Source organism: Agelaius phoeniceus, chromosome 15, assembly GCF_051311805.1.
Source record: "Agelaius phoeniceus isolate bAgePho1 chromosome 15, bAgePho1.hap1, whole genome shotgun sequence".
Lineage (NCBI taxonomy): Eukaryota > Metazoa > Chordata > Aves > Passeriformes > Icteridae > Agelaius > Agelaius phoeniceus.
In genome coordinates this window covers 15,807,542-15,822,710 of record NC_135279.1, presented here as the reverse complement: position 1 = coordinate 15,822,710, position 15,169 = coordinate 15,807,542, and the positions used below count along the sequence as shown (strand labels likewise).

The 15,169-nt window shown below is 62.2% G+C and overlaps 2 protein-coding genes across 8 annotated transcripts in view; both read right to left on the bottom strand.

Moving 5' to 3' along the window:
* Positions 1-1,030, bottom strand: part of ANKHD1 (ankyrin repeat and KH domain containing 1) — a 100,467-nt gene extending 99,437 nt beyond the window's left edge. For 3 of the 7 annotated variants that reach the window (XM_054643135.2, XM_077186518.1, XM_077186520.1), the window contains exon 1: positions 647-1,030. In XM_054643135.2, the coding sequence (XP_054499110.2) occupies positions 647-925 (279 nt within the window). In that variant the 5' untranslated portion in view covers positions 926-1,030. The remainder of the gene's footprint in view (positions 1-646) is intronic. The other 4 variants (XM_077186516.1, XM_077186517.1, XM_077186519.1 and 1 more) reach the window with 2 other exon arrangements.
* Positions 1,031-1,717: 687 nt separating this feature from the next.
* Positions 1,718-13,623, bottom strand: SLC4A9 (solute carrier family 4 member 9). The gene is made up of 21 exons (XM_054642649.2): positions 13,355-13,623; positions 11,709-11,869; positions 11,347-11,496; positions 11,170-11,231; positions 10,914-11,071; positions 9,222-9,306; positions 8,789-8,943; positions 8,133-8,249; positions 7,679-7,853; positions 7,314-7,447; positions 6,928-7,199; positions 6,196-6,248; positions 5,918-6,100; positions 5,691-5,804; positions 4,917-5,078; positions 4,584-4,762; positions 4,368-4,440; positions 3,394-3,462; positions 2,341-2,514; positions 1,884-2,030; positions 1,718-1,768 (listed from the first exon to the last, which is right to left on the bottom strand). The coding sequence occupies exons 1-21, from the start codon at positions 13,621-13,623 to the stop codon at positions 1,718-1,720; spliced, it is 2,943 nt and encodes a 980-aa protein (XP_054498624.2).
* Positions 13,624-15,169: the final 1,546 nt, after the last annotated feature.

The following is a 15,169-nucleotide window of genomic DNA, read 5'->3' as shown; positions in this document are numbered from 1 at the left end:
CATAAAGCAGCATTAAATGCCAGTTTACAGGTCCAACAACGCTCCATTTGGGTTGGGATAAGGCCCCCGTCCCCCCTTCACACCCTCCCTTTAAACCTCTCCACCGGTTTGGAAGATCAAAGGAAGACACCTCGACTACCCTCTTCCATTTTGTTGGGTAAGAAATATTTCTATTGCATAAAAGCGTCTGTGTGTGTGTATAGCTATATCTACAGGAATTGATCCGTGTCTGGGCACCCCGAGTTCAGGGCAGCAATAGTGGGGCTGACGGCTTCACTTTGTTCTCCGCCGGGTGCAGGATCTCGCCTCCCCCTCCAAACCTGCTCCCAGGTGGAAGCGGCTCCTTGAGGTCAGGACACATCCTCACCCCGCTCCGCGGCCCCGGCGCACACAGGGCCCGGCCGCCCCCGGCCCTTCCCCGGGGCCGCCGGGAGGCGCGGCGGGGCGAGACCCCCGCGCCCGCTGCCTCCTCCCCGGCCCCGGGCCGCGCTGCCGTGCGGGGCCGCCGGGACCCGCCCATGGCGGCGGGAGGCCCGGGACGAGCGGGTGCGGTGCGGCCGGCGCGGCGAGCGGGAGGGCGGGCGGGCCCCGGCCGGGCCTGTCAGGAAGCGGCGGAGGGGAAGGAGGGCGGGCCAGGATCGCTCACCTCGGACACCTCGTCCTCGTCGCTGCCGGAGCCGCCGCCGCCCCCGCTCCGCAGCACGGCGGCCGCCAGCTTGAAGTCGAGGGCGGCCTCACCGGCCGCGGGCGCGCCGGGGCCTCCCGGCCCGCCGGGCCCGGCCTCCCCGAAGAGGCGCACGGCCCGCAGGCCCAGCGGGGAGGGCCCGGCCGCGGCGGGCGGCTCGGCAGCGGCGGGCGGCGCGCGGGGCGCGACCGAGTCGATCTCCTCGTCGGCGGCAGCGGCGGCGGTGCCGTCCGTGAGCATCGCGCTGGTCCGGGCCCGGCCGTCTCCGTCCCCTCACGGCACCGCGGCAGCGCCACTAACTTCTCACACCCTACCCGGCCGCGGCCGCCGCGCCGCCCCCCCGCCGCTCCGCGCACGCCTATTGGGCGCACTCGTCCGAGGGCGGCGCGCTATTGGCCGCGGCGCCCGCCACTCAAGGGCGCGTCACGCGCTCCCAGCATGCTGCCCTGAGAGCGCACGCCGAGGCGGTAAGAGCGCGCCGCCCCGCCCCGCACGCCCGGCCTCGCTTCCTGAACTTTCCGAGCTATGATTGGCTCTCGGGGACATCAATCATGTGCCTCGGCGGAGCTGCGGGCGCCGATGGGGCGACCGAGCTGTCGATCAAAGCGCATTCAGGAATCACGGTTTTGATTGGCCGAAAGGTACATCGCTCACAACGCACGGCGTCTGGCGTCTTCCGATTGGCTCCTGCATGCCCTGGGCCCGCCTCCCCTTCGAACCCATCTGAAGGACTCCGTCAGCGCGAGACACCGTCACACGCCCGCCTGTCCCGTGCGGTGATTGGGTCACGGAGCTGCCAATCAAAGCAAAGGGCACGGCCTTCTCCATGGCCCCGCCTCCTCGCGGGAGCGGGCCGCCATAGGCTGGGCGCCCTGGTTCTCCGCTCCAGCGGCCGCGCCCACTGTGACGTCACTGCGCGGCCACGTGGCCCGGGGGTCTCGGTTCCCCCGGGGGTCTCGGTCACTCCTGGGGGTCTCGGTCCCGCAGCCCCGGCCCGGAGCGATGGCCCCGCTCAGCCCCGGCCCGCCCGGCCTAGTTCACGGACAGGTTGATCTGCGCTCCCGGGCGCTGCATCGGCTCGCACTGTAGGGGGAGCAGGGGTTACGGGACTGGCACCGCGCCCACCCCGGGCACCCCCGCGCCAGCGGTTCGGCCCGGGGCGGCTGTGGCCGAGCGAGGCTCCCAGGACAGCACCGACCTCCTCGGCGGTGCCCCCCTGCTCCAGCCGCTCCCGCGGGTGTGTCCCCGCCGCCCCCGGCCCGGGCAGGGGCCCGTCCAGCCAGCTCAGGTCGTGCGGGGAGAAGATGCGCTCCAGTCCTTTGCGGATCCCCACCAGCGCCAGCAGCTGCGGCCGCACCAGGCTGGGGTCAGCACCGCTGGGGCCGGGGGACAGCCAGCGTCCTTCTGTCACGTACCCCCAGACATGCCACGGTGCTGGCCTGTCACCCCTCCCGGCCCTAGGGGACCATACTTGCCCAGCAGTGTCACTCAGCCCCTGGTGACAGCCCCAAGCCCCAGAGCAGGGAGTGAAGGCTGGTGGCAAACCCACCCGCTCAGGTCCCCTCCCAAAGGACCGTGCCGGGCCCAGTGATGCTCAGGGTGGGCAGCAGCCAGCCCAGGCCAAAGCAGTGCTGCCGATTCCAGGGGGGTCATACCATCACTGGGAAAACGATAGCGGCCACGGTGGACTTGAGGAGCCAGAGCAGGGCCAGGCAGAGCAGCTGGATGCTGGTGAAGAGGTGCACCCGCCGCAGGGGCACGTGGCGCAGGTAGGCGAGGTCTGGCTGGTGCTTGGCTGGCATCAGGAGCAGCCGCACACGGTCCGTGAGCTGCAGGGAGGGGATGGCAGGTGGGTCACACCTGTGCAGCTCCTGGGCAGCTCTCACCCTCTCCCTGTTGAGATTTGGGCCGGCAGGATGGGGTTTCACCACCATTTCTGCACTGCAGCCCTCCTGCCCTCTGTGCTGACCCCCAGCTGCTGCCTGGGCCAGCGAGTTTGTCCGTAAGACCTGGGGCCACTGTCACCCCAGGCCAGGGGAGCACTTTCCAGGCAGACCTCTAGAAAGGACAAAAAGGACTCTAGCTGCCATTACAGGGTTAATTGAGAGATGACACCCCTTGATCCCCCTCACTTCACAGGAAACTTCTGCAGCCTCCTCCAGAGCACAGCTCTGGGTTTCCCAAGCAGAGGGAGGGTGGGAGTTTCCCAGCCTGTCATCTAGAGCAGGGTAATTGCAAGGAAACTGTACTATTTAGAGGAAAAAGTGGTGTAGATAATTCTGGAATAGGAATTTTTTTTTTCCCCCTCCGTTGGTTTCTCGGGAGAAGAAGAGAACTGGCACATGAGCAGCAACACCAGAACCAAAGGATTGTCCTGTCCCAGCTCTGCCTGCAGCTCCCAGGTGAGGAAGTCCCTGTGGCTTTGAGAGCAAGTCTGTGTTATCCACTGGTCCCACTTCTCCCAAACCACCTGATCCAGCAGTGCACAAGTCTCTCCTGCTCCTCAGCATCCCAGAGCCCTCCTTGTCCCTTTCCTTTGCCCTGGAAAGGTCCCTCCTCTCCCTCCTTGTCCTGGGCCTGGTGGGAGACAGCTCTGCTCTAGGCTGTACACCACAGAGAGCTGAAATCCAGGCTCTGCTGTGCAGTTGCTGAGCAAAGCCTCTCCTCCCCCCCATCCCCCCCTCCCAGTGCAGCCCTCCCTCCCTCACCTGGATGCTGTTCAGGGCCGTCACCCCCATGTGCAGGAACACCCCGTACAGCACGGGCATCGGGATATGCTGCAAGGCAGTGGGGTGGGGCATCAGCAGGGCAGTGCCTGGGGGTCTGTGCCTGCTCAGTGCCCTCTCATGTAAAAGCCTCTGTGTGTGTCCACAGGCTGTGCCTCCTTTATCCCAGCAGCCAAGCCTGGCCTTATTGGCATCAGTAGTTGATGTTCACATGAGCCACGGCCTGCATGGTCCCTTTGGATGGCATCTCATCCCCCAGGGGTGTCACTGCACCTCAGCTTGTGCCATCTGCAAATGTGCTCCATCTTGTTGTCTATGTCTTTGATGGAGATATTTAACAGTATTTGTCCAGTAGGAACACTTGGAAGACACCACTTGTTACTCATTTCCATTTGGACACTGGGTTACTGACTGTGAATCTCTGGACATGACCATCCAGCCAATTCCTGATCCATCTAACAGATCTTCCATCAAATCCAGCTGGGAGGTGAGGGTGCTGGGAGGACCCTCTATCAAAGGCTGTATGAGACCAGCCTCAGAGGTGAGGAGAGAGGTGGAGGAAAAGAGACCTCCTGTCTGCCCACAGGTAATGCAGGGCCACTGGAGGGGTTTTTCCCAGCATGGCAGTGGCAGCAGGTGAAAGCCAGCAGCAGCCAGGTCATCCACGTGGCAGTGTGGAGAGGTAGTGGTGGGGTGTGTTTGGGGAGCACAAGGACCCAGATACACATGGGGAGGACGGGCAGGTGACATGGGGCCACAGTGCCTTGTGTGCCAGCCCTCCTGTGGCACTGGACACAAACACTTGGTGCAGTCCATAGCCACACAGGGCACAGCTCCCTGCCTGCCACACAGGCTTCCTGTGCTGCTTCAAGGGCTCAGGGTGAGGAACCTCCAGCCTTGCAGGGTATGGCCACCCCCTGTCTAGGAAAAGAGGCCACCCCAGCCAGGCCTCCTACCTTGAGCACAGGGGCCATGAAGACAGAGACTCCCATCAGGATGAAAACAGCCAGGCCTGTCAGCCTCTGCTCCCTGTGGGTGGCAGCACAGGTGTCACAGGTGCCCAGGGTCCCTTGGGAACCCACCCCCCTACCTGCCCTTCTGGCCCCAGGGTCTCTGCTCTGGGCAGTTTTGATGGCCACAGGGATAGGGATCAGCTCAGGCTGGTTGTTCACCTGATGCCCAGGAACTCGGGGTGCTCTCCAGGGGCTGAGGTTGCACTCTCCTTCCTCAGGCTGTCCATGTGTGCCAGGGAGATGACAGTGGCTGAGACATACCAGGGGAGGCCGGTGACAGAGGTGACAACCATCAGGAGGGAGACGCAGAGGAGGTCCAGGTGGAAGCCTGCTCCTTTCTGCAGCGGAAAAGGCAGCAGGGCTGGGGACATCTTCCCACTTTCCTGGCCAGTTTGGGGTTTTGCTCTCCCCTGGTTGCTTCCATGGAGCCCAGCCAGGACATGGATCCTCCCCCATTGGCTGGTGCTGCCTTTTCCCTGTCTCCCTGCTCACCTGCAGCTTGTACTCCCTGCGGTTAAGAATGACAGCTGTGATCTGCTGGTCCATGAAAATGAGGATGGTGACAAGGACAGCAGGCACTGCAGACAGCAGGCACACCCACCATGGGTTGGCTCCAAAGGGGAAAACGATCCAGCCCCGTGCTGGGTTTGTGGGCTGTGGAGAGCAGAAGGGTCATGGCAGCTGCCACCCACATGTGGGGTGTGCAGTGCAGTCAGGTGATGGGACCAGCCCCAGGTGCCCAGGCTGGAGCCCTACAGGCACCCAGGGATGCCCCATCTCAGGGGTGGAAGAGCATCCTCACTCATCCTGGGGATGCTGCTGACCCACCAGCCCCTCACAAGGACAACCTGGCTGTGACAGAGCAGGGTGTTGTTCTGGGACACCATAAGGCAGGAGCTGGGCATGTGCCTGTGCAGCAGGTGGGAGAGGTGGCATTGGGCAGTGATGATGGTGAGCCCAAGGAGGTGGTGGTGGTGAGTGCTCTGGGGCACTGCCAGCCTTTCTCCACACCCAGGGTGAGTGGCCCAAACCTGGAGCTGGAGCCTGTGGCTCTTGCTCCGGTGTGATCTGTACAGTGCAGGTCTGAGCCAGGTTATTTATAGAGCAGGATCAGCTGTGTTCAACCCTTCTCATTTGCTGGGGTGCAGCCTGCACCCCTGTAGGGCTGGAGCCAGTGATGAGGAGGACAGTGACAGCACAGTGGGGTGGCTACCGTGGTGGGCACAGACCCACACCCTGACAGTGCTGTGCCCACCCTGCTGGCACCTTCAGCTCGCTGGGGACAAGGAGCTTGGGGGTCTCCAGGCCCAGGAGAGCATCGACAGCGCAGGAGGCGAGGATGGCCAGGATGACAGCAAAGTCGCTCACCAGCTTCCGCACCTGCAGATGGACAGGGTTGGCCCAGGCTGGCAGGGGTGGGGGCTGCACCCAGAGCCATCCCCACACCAGTGGGACAGGTGGCCATGGCACTGGGGTGGCTGAAAGATGCTCACCCCCACGGGGAAGTAGCGGCTGCTCCTGAAGCGCTTGAGCGCGGTGCAGGAGAGGAAGGTGCCCCCGAAGAGCAGGAAGGAGACGAGGGTGACATCGGGCACATACTGGCAGCTGGTCCCCAGGAGATGCCCACCTTGATCCAGGCACTGGCTCCTGCTCAGCCCTGCTGGGGTGGCAGGAGGCTGCAGGGACAAGGTGGGTGGTGAGGAGGGTCACACATGGACACCTTGGGCTCAGCCCAGGGCCTCTCCTGCCTGCCTGGGAGCAGGGGCTGTACCTGCCAGGTCAGGGGTGAGGGCAGTGACGTGTCATTCCCTGCAGAGCTGTGACCTGCAAAGTGACAGGGGACAGATTGGTACAGGTTTCATCAGGATGACTGGGATGATGCTGCCATCAGGTTGGGTCCTCAAGCTCTTCCTGAAGATTCAGGGTACTGGATGGGGTCCCATGGGACCTCTGAGGCCCTGGGACCAGTTGAGGCCCAGGGAGCACCAAGAGGGGGATGTCCCTGTGAAGGGCATGGCTAAAGCACTGGGCACTCAGAGGCACCATTGATCCCAAGCTGGCCAGCCCTGATGTTTTTGGCACATGGTGTAGGTGCCATTTCCAGGGTCAGTGTGGGTCATGTCATTTCCAGGGTCATGACTTCAAGCCCCAGCAAACAGCCCCTGATTTACAGACTGGGCTAGAAATGGCAGAGTGAACCCATCCAGGCGCCCCTTTCCAGCCTCTGACATCCCCCATCCTGGAGGCACAGGAGATGGGCCAAGGCTGCCCTAGCTCCCTGTACTGCCCTGGCTCCTGGGCAGTTCTGTGAGGCAGGAATAGATGGACAGACTATGGAGGGAAGTGGAGGACACTGCAATGTGGTCAGGCAGGCGAGGATGGGATTAAACAGCCTCCTCCTCCTGTGCCTTCCCCCATCCAGCCAGGAAACAGGTTCCAGTGGCATCCTGGGGCAGCAGCTTCCTGCTCCCCACCCACCCAGCCCACGGCCGCTTGGGCTCACCAGGGCTGGACAAGTTGCAGGTGCAGCTGTAGGAGGTGACGTTGTCCAGCCGGTAGTGCCAGTTGATGGGGAAGGCATCTGCCAGGCTCAGCATCTTCTTCAGGGAGTCGTAGATGAATATCAGGCTGATGAGGGCGCAGAAGCCTTCCTCAGTGAAGCGGGTGAAGTGCCCCACCAGGTGACTGGCTTCGGTGGCCACCAGCACCACACCAAAAAAGGCCACCCAGAGCCCAATCCAGAGGCGGAACTCCAGGTAGTCCAGGCTGTGATCCCTGGGGGAAAGGGTGGCTCAAAGCCTTGCCAATGACCCCTGCCTGGAGTGATGGTGGCCCATGCTCCAGCTGGGGGATGCTGGGCTGAGGATCCATCCCTGGCACTGAACTCACTGGCTGAAGGAGAAGAGGAGGCGCTCAAAGACAAGCACGGGGCCGGTGCTGCTCAGGATGGTCAGGGGTTGGCCCGCAAAGAGGCAGAAGATGAAACCAGCAAAGGCTGTGCCCAGGAAGCTCTCCAGCACCCCCTGAAATGCAGGCAAGGGGTGCCAGGTGCCAGGCACATGGCAGGGAGGAGGCTTGGGGGCCTGCATCCCCAGCAGCACAGAAGAATACAGGGTCAGGGCTGGGGACCACAGGGGAAGGAGGAGGAATTCAGACAATGCTCAGGATGTCCTGGGGATGCTGGTAGGAGGTGGCCACCCCAGAACTCTCTGGGCTGAGCAGGGTTGGTACCAGGCACCCCAGGCCACACTGACCTGCATGTTGGCAGTTGCATCCCCCAGCATGCCCCCAAAGGTGATGGCATTGGTGACTGTGGCCAGGTAGATGTAGAGCACTGCTGAGAGGCACTGGGGGTGCAGGGCATCAGAGAAGTCACTGCCATACCATGGTGCCTTCCTCCGGATGTCTCGCAGCAGCCCCCCAAAAAGCCTGGGGTGGGGAGGGAGGTCTCAGAGCAGACCCCACAGAGATCTGCACAGCAAGGGATTGTCCCCTTCCCCTGGGTACAGGAACCCAGAGAGCTGCACAGCAAGGGATTGTCCCCTTCCCCTGGGTACAGGAACCCAGAGAGCTGCACAGCAAGGGATTGTCCCTTCCCCTGGGTACAGGAACCCAGAGGGGCTTGGACATGGTGGCCCCATGAGAAACCAGTGACCTGCCCCAAATTCAGCACCTGCTGCCCCTCCCAGTGCCCTTACAGACACTGACCTGCCTGTCCTCTCCAGCTCCTCCCCAGAGCGTGGGTGCCCTGGGCTGGCTCTGTCCCCAGCTGCTGTCATGTCCCCATTTCCATGTGGCTGCTGGTCCAGTGGGTCCACAGCAGTCCTGTGGCAGAGCAGAGCCTGAGACAACAGGCTGCAGGTTGGAACCCTCAGGACCCAGCTGCATTTAGGGGACACTAGGACAGGAAAGGGAGAATTGAGAGAGGACAGGGGTGCAAACAGGGCCTGGTAATGGAGAGGAGAAAGATCAGGAAGAGGAGGAGATATGGAAAATTATGATCTTCTAAAGGTTTCTTCCAACTCAACCATGATTTCCTCTGGCAAGCTCTGGAGCCAGCCCTTGCAGGACTGGTTTTAGTGGAGAAGCTGGGCAGAGCTGAGAATGTCCTGCTCAGAGGTTGAATTTCACATGTAAGAGCTGCATCCCAGTGTTCCCATCACCTCCCTTGGGAGGGGATTTGCCATCCACTGCCAGGTGGGACAGCAGGACTAACAGCAGGGGGACCAAAGCAGGGACATGTGGAGGGGCTTGGCTGGGAGGACCCCCTGGTTCCTGGGCAGCTTCATCCCCATGGAGATGGAGGTTCCAGTGTCACAGACAGAGGGGCTGGCAGGGGTTGGGGGGCCCTCCCTCCAGCCCACCTCCTGCGTGGAGCTGGCAGATGGCTTGGTGGAGGAATTCGGGCACCAGGGTCCCACTTGCCAGGAGGAAGCACAACCAGCTCATCCAGGAATGCCTCCATCCCTGCCATGAGGTCCTCTCGGTGCTCAGCCTGCCGGGCAACCCTTTGGAAGAGCTGTGGGGAGATGCTGTGCTTTAGCCACCATGTTCCTGCATTCACCCACTTGGAACCTTCCTCCAGCCTGCTGCCATCACCAGGAAACAAACCCTCCCACTTCAGGGCAACAACAGGGGCCCTACATCCTGCAAACCCACCCAAGCTTTTGGTTTTTTATCCTGGGCAAGGGAGGCCACCAGCTTGCCCCATTCTCTGCCCTCCACTGCAGCCTGCAGAGGAGTCCTGGTGTCCCCATTCCAGGCCCATCCCACCCCTGGGTGCTGTGCCAGGCTCACCTCATCTGCCAGCAGCGTGGCCATGGCCCTGCCAACCTCGTGGTAGGCTTTCACTCTGGGGGGGCCCAGCAGGATGAAGAGGAACCTGTGGCAAGAGAGCACATCTCCAGAGCAGCCCTCTGCCCTCCAGGGGATGCCTCTCTGAGGGGGGGGGGAGGGCTGGGCAGGCCTGGGGGGGCTTCTGCCACCCTAAAAGTGGGGTTGGGGGCAGAAGACAAGACACATGTCTGAAATGTCTGCTGCCACTGCATGGCAACCTCACAGAGAGCATGGGACACCAGGAGCCTGGCTGGATCACAAGGGTCTGCAGAAATCCAGACTGGGAGGTGTGGGGGAACAGATCTTTGGGACAGAGGAGGAGAAATCCTCAGCTGGAGGTGTCTGTGGCATCATTTTCCTGGGAATGTTGCTCGCAGGCAGGATGCTGGTGTGTTAGGGAAGGAGAGTTTGCCAGCAGCACAGGCAGCAGGTTTGACAGGACTCTGGGGACATGGGAGGAGACTGGAAAGAGAGCTCAGAGCCCTTGATAAAATATGGTAAAAATCCCACAACTGAGAGGATGGTGCAAAATCTCCAGAGGGACAATCCACACAAATCCCCCACACCTTTCCAAAGCTGGCAGGAATGGTTACAGTCCTGGAAGCCTGAGATTGTAAAGCAGTTCCAGTGACTGTACCCTGAGCAAACCCCCAGAGAGGGGGCAGGGAAACTCCTCTGGCCGTGCAAGTGGGACTTGAGAGAACCCCCAGATGCTGGAGGGCCCTGAAGCTGGCTCCAAAGGGATGGGAGGTGACAATTGCCACATGGGGTTGCTGCACCAAGGCAGTGGGAAAACCTTAAGACCCTAGAAATGGATCTGGATGAGAGACAACCCTGAGGCAGTGGCTGCCCCTGTGGGACAGCCTGGCATGGCCAGCAAAGGGGATGGCACCCTGGGCAAAGGGATGGGTATGGGCAAGGTCTCCCTGCCCTCCGGTTTGGGGGAGGAAAATAGGAGGAAAATACAGGGCAAGGGGTTATCGTGAAACCCTCGAAACCCTGGGGCATTCCCGGGACTTGCCCCCAACTCCCGCGGAGCAGAGAGCAGAGAGCAGAGGCGCGTGGTTGTCTGTCCTGCTCCTCCCAGCTCCTGGGGACGGGTGCTCTGGGCAGAGTGACCAGGAGGTGGCAATGTCCCTCCTGATCCCCGCCTGCTTCCTCAGGAAGTCCCCAGCTGAAGGCACGCTGCCCGTGGTAGGCTTCACTGCCCGTTTCCCCTCATGGCTTTGGAGGATGCATTCCTCAGCCACGGGGAAACCATGGGGACCTTGTGCCCTGCTCCTCTCCGCCCACCGCGTCTCAGCACTCAGGAGAACGGGAGGACAGGAGTCTCCTAAACACCTGCATCCCGCTCCCGGCAGTAGGTGGAGAGCATCCAGAGCCAGCTGAGGACAGGGAATGCAGAGCCCAGTGGGAATGACCCAGGGGATGTCCCTTCCAGGCTGCCCAACAGATGCTGCACGCTCAGCCCATTCTGGAGGGCTCCTAAGGAGCTGGGAGAAGCAGGAGGGGAAGGAGTGAGACAGGATTCTGGGACTGCACGTGGCACTGGCTGCCATTCCCTCTGCTTTGGACAAAGCCTTGTCTGGTGTGGGGGGAAATGGGGGGACAGGGATGGGGGAGGGAGCAGGGCCATCGGCCATGCTCTGTTACCTGCTTGGAAGAGAAACCTCAGCCAGTGAGCCAAGGGACACCCCATGCCTGAGGCGAATGAAGGCAGTGAAGGGCTTTTCCAGGAATTCAACTTCCCCAACAGCAACGTGGGCTGCTTCAGCCCCCGGTGGGACCTTCTTCTTGAATCTGTTTCTCAGCTGAAAGGAAAGGGATGCAGCAGCTGGGTACTCAGGATGCCGTGACTGGGCATTCAGGATGCAGTAGCTGCTCCCAGCCCAGCTCCATGCTGCTGTACCTGCTCCTTAAGAGGTGTTTTGGAGACCTGGGTTCTGGGCTCAGGCCTGCCTTTGGCTTTCCCTGCAAAGAAAGAGAGGAAGCAGCAAAATCCATGTGCAGGTGAATGGCCAGCATGGGTACTGCCCTGGGCTGGAGGCAGTGGGAGGATGCCTGGTGGGACAGCTGGGTTTCCTACCTCGGCAGGGAGAGAGACCAAGCTCAGCAAGGAGCTGCAGCAGGGATTTTGTAGGCTGATGCTGTGGCTGGAGGAGCAGGAGGGCTGCCAGGCGCTCCCTCAGTGCAGGCTGCAGCTCTGCTTCCTCAGGCTGCTCAGAAAGTGCTTTGTCTGCATCAGGGACAGGGAGAGCTCTGAGTGCCCCTGGTTCACTGCCCACTGGGGAGCTCCCCAGGGGAAAACCCCCTTAGCTGGAGTAGCAGAGAGCCCCCCCAGTACCCAGCTGTCACTCATCAGTGCTGTCCCATAGGCACCTCCTGGTGGCCTGTCCCTCTCTGGTGACCAGCCCATCCCAGGAGATGACCTTTGCATTACTCATGTACCAATTATTTCCTTGAAACTGGTGGCATCCAGATCCAGGAGCATTGTCCCCTTCTGCAGGCATGTCCTCAGCTGGAACAGGCTGTGCAGGGGCAGAGCTGGGACATGGGGTGCACTCCAGCGCTCCCCACCGTCCTCCACCTTCTCCTCAAACTTGATCCACCTGCCCAGGGAGATGTGGGGGGTCAGTGGCAGGGCAGGCCCTGTGCCAGCAGTGGGAGCTAAAGCCTGGGTCTATCTTTGGGCTTAGCATGGGGCTGGCACTGGCAGGGAGAGGTTTGGGTGGCTCAGAGGGGCCTGCAGTTGGTTCATGGTGTAGGGGCAGCCAGGCAGACAAAGTGGTCATGTCCCCATTCCTGCAGACCCACACCTCTCCAAGGTCTGATCAGGGGAATTCCATCCACAATGAGGTGACAGGATGGTTCATGTTAGAAGGGACCTTAAAGCTCACCTTATTCCAAGCCCTCCACCATGGGCAGGGACACCTTCCACTATCCCAGTTTGCTCCAAACCCCTTCCAGCCTGGCCTTAGACACTGCCAGGGATGGGGCAGCCACAGCTTCTCTGGGCAATCTGTGCCACACCACCCTCACAGGGAAGAATTTTTTCCCAATATCCCATCTAACACTGATCTCTGGCAGTGGGAAGCCATTCCTGCTTGTGCTGTCACTCCAGTCCCTTGCCCAAAGTCCCTCTCCAGCTCTCTTGCAGCCCCTTTAGGCACTGGAAGAGGCTCTAAGGTCTCCCCTGAGCTTTGTCTTCTCCAGGCTAAACAACACCCCACCTCTCTCATCCTGTCTCCATAGCAGAGCTGTTCCAGCCTTCGAATCATTTCCATGGTTTCCTTTGGATGTGCTTCAACAGGAGCTGGATGTGGTGCCCCAAGGGGGTGTCCCCAGAGCAGAGCACAGGGGGAGCACCCCCTGCTCACCCTGCTGCCCATGGTCCAGCCCAGGACACACTCACCTTTCTGGGCTGCCAGTGCACGGCGCTGGCTCATGTCCCATCTGTGACCCACCAGCACCCCCAGGCATTTTCTGCAGGGCTGCTCCCAGCCCATCATTCCCCCAGCTGTGCTGGGGCTGGGGGTGGCCCTGCCATTAACAGCGCTTGCTGGAGTCAGAACAGAAGTGTCTTGAGCTGTTTTCACGCTCGGGCCGTGCCAAATATTTTAACGCGGGGCTCAGACAGAGCTTCCCTTTGTCCCCGTGGGTGGGCGCTGCCCAGGCAGAGCGTGCCCGGCACTGAGGGCTCCTGCCGGGGGCAGCGTGCGGGGCTGGCTGCCGGGGAGAGCCGCAGCCCGGCGGCTTTGGTCCCACAGACACTCGGACCCCGCCTGAAGACCCATTGCTGTCCCCAGACTGCCGTGTCCCTGTGCCACTGCCGGGGGTGCAGGGGGCACGGGGACATCCCAGCGCCGGCGCAGCCGCTGGAGCCTTGGAGAGGCAACAGAGAGGAGCAGGAGGAAGGGCGCTGAGCCTGGCCTGCCTGGCATCCTGCCCTCTGCCGTGAAATTAAGTCAGCCCAGCTGGGCACTGGCAGGGTAGAGCCCTGCCTCGGGGCTGAGGCTGGGAAGCAGCCGGCCTCGGGACATGCCCTGGGCGCCCAAAGCGTGGCCCAACAGCCTGGCTCTCGCAGGTGTGCCTACCTGGCCATCTCCCTCCACTCCAGCCCCGCCGGGGTGCTGAGGAGCTGGTTGAGCTGGATGAAGAGCAGCGGGCAGGTGACGTCCCCCCTCTCCTCCCATTGCAGGGCGGCACCAGCTCGCCGGGCCGCTGTGGCCGTGCTGGAGGGGAAGATGCTGCAGCCGAAAGCCTGGGAGGGAGCTCTGGGGTTGCTGCACTCCAGTCTGGGCTGTGAGCAGCTGTCTGCTGCCCGGAGAGCCGGGCCACCCGCCCCGGGCTTGTGGGCTCGCATGGCCACCGGCACCGGCAGCCACAGGCGTGAGCTCCCCTCCAGCACTCACAGGATCCCACTCATCCCACACCTTATAACAGCTGAGAGCTGGTTTAAACTGGCCACAAACCAATACACAGGAGCCAAGCCCAAAACAAGCATCCCAAAACAGCAGGGCCAGCCCCACAGGTCCCAGTATGGTTGTGTCCTGCCATGTCCAGCTGCCCACCTGGGACAGGGACCCACCTGCCTCCTGCAGGTGGCCTGGGTGGACAGGGATATTCGTGTGTTCTCAGCCCTGTCTGCACCCTGCAAGGTGCTGGTGAGGGGGTGGCAGGGCCAGCCCTGGAGAGCTGGTGGCAGTATCTGTGCCTGTGTGAGGATGCTGTGCCCATGGCAGGAGGGGTGACACAGCCCATGGCAGCTCCTCCTGGGAAAGAGGATATGGGGACATGCTCTGGGGAAGGATGTGGCACCACTGAGCAAATCCAGAGTGGGGAAATAAGGAGCTGCCCGTGTTGGGGCTGACAGAAAGGGCTGGGAGGCCTCCGGGGCTGTGCCGCTGTTCAGAAGGCTTCTGTGTGAGTGGATGGAGGGGCAAGGACGTGGACACAGCCACAGCACCCTGCAGGGACAGGGACATGGCAGGGCCTGCACAGCGCTGCCAGCAGAGAGCAGCCACGGTGCTCGCTGTGCCCATGCCGTGCCCACCGCCACCGCTCGGCCCCCGGGAACAAACCGCGGCTGTGTGCACTGCAAACACGGCGGCGGCACCGCAAACACGGCGGCGGCACCGCAAACACCCGCGGTCCAGCACCGGCCGGCTGAGCTGGATCCCACTGGACACAGCAGGATCCAGCCCCAGGAGCAGCTGGAGCAGGGCCAGGCACCACCACAGCAGAGTCACGTTTGGGGAAGGGCGGGTGGGAGCGTGGGTTCCTGAGGTCCTGGTACCTGTCTGGCAGGAGCTGAAGCCGAGGATGTGGCCCAGGGCGTCCAGGCTGTTTGCTCTGCTATACCAGCGGGTGCCATGGTGTATGCACGTGTGCCCTTAGCTGGGGTGGGAACCATGGGGAGACCCCTGGCAGAAGGACCCATCGATAAGGAGCATCAGAGATGTCCTGAGGCACTCAAACCTTCCCGGGGTTCATCTCCCCCTCCTGTGGGGGCTGCCTCAGCAGCATGAGGTGGGACATGACTGGCAGCAGGCACGGGCAGGGAGGCTGTGAGGGGCTGCAGGGGATGGGAAGAGGTCATGGCAGGGCGTGAGAGGCAGAGGGGAAGAGGCAGCAGGAGGCAGAGGCAGGAAGCAGAGGCAGGCAGGTCAGCAGCCTGCACACATTCCCCCCCCTTGCCTGGTGCCAGCCCTCTGTGCCAGCTGACGTGAGCTGGTGCCTCCCTTTCCTGAGGTGCCAGGGCAGCTGGCAAATGCTGCCCTCATACACTGCCTGCACATGCCCAGCCCGGCCTTGGGGATGTGGTGGGGGCCTGGCAGGGGCAACCATTCCTTCCCAACCTGGGGGCCTCCCCAGGAGCCAGTGTGCAGGACTGCCCAGGGACACAGCCC

Coding starts and splice junctions, on each gene's coding strand:
- SLC4A9 (XM_054642649.2), bottom strand. CDS start 13,623: ATGCGAGCCCACAAGCCCGGGGCGGGTGGCCCGGCTCTCCGGGCAGCA. Junction 8,250..8,788: donor CTGCCAGCTCCACGCAGGAG/GTGGGCTGGAGG, acceptor GCTCTGCCACAG/GACTGCTGTGGACCCACTGG. Junction 4,763..4,916: donor GCAGGGAGTACAAGCTGCAG/GTGAGCAGGGAG, acceptor TTTCCGCTGCAG/AAAGGAGCAGGCTTCCACCT.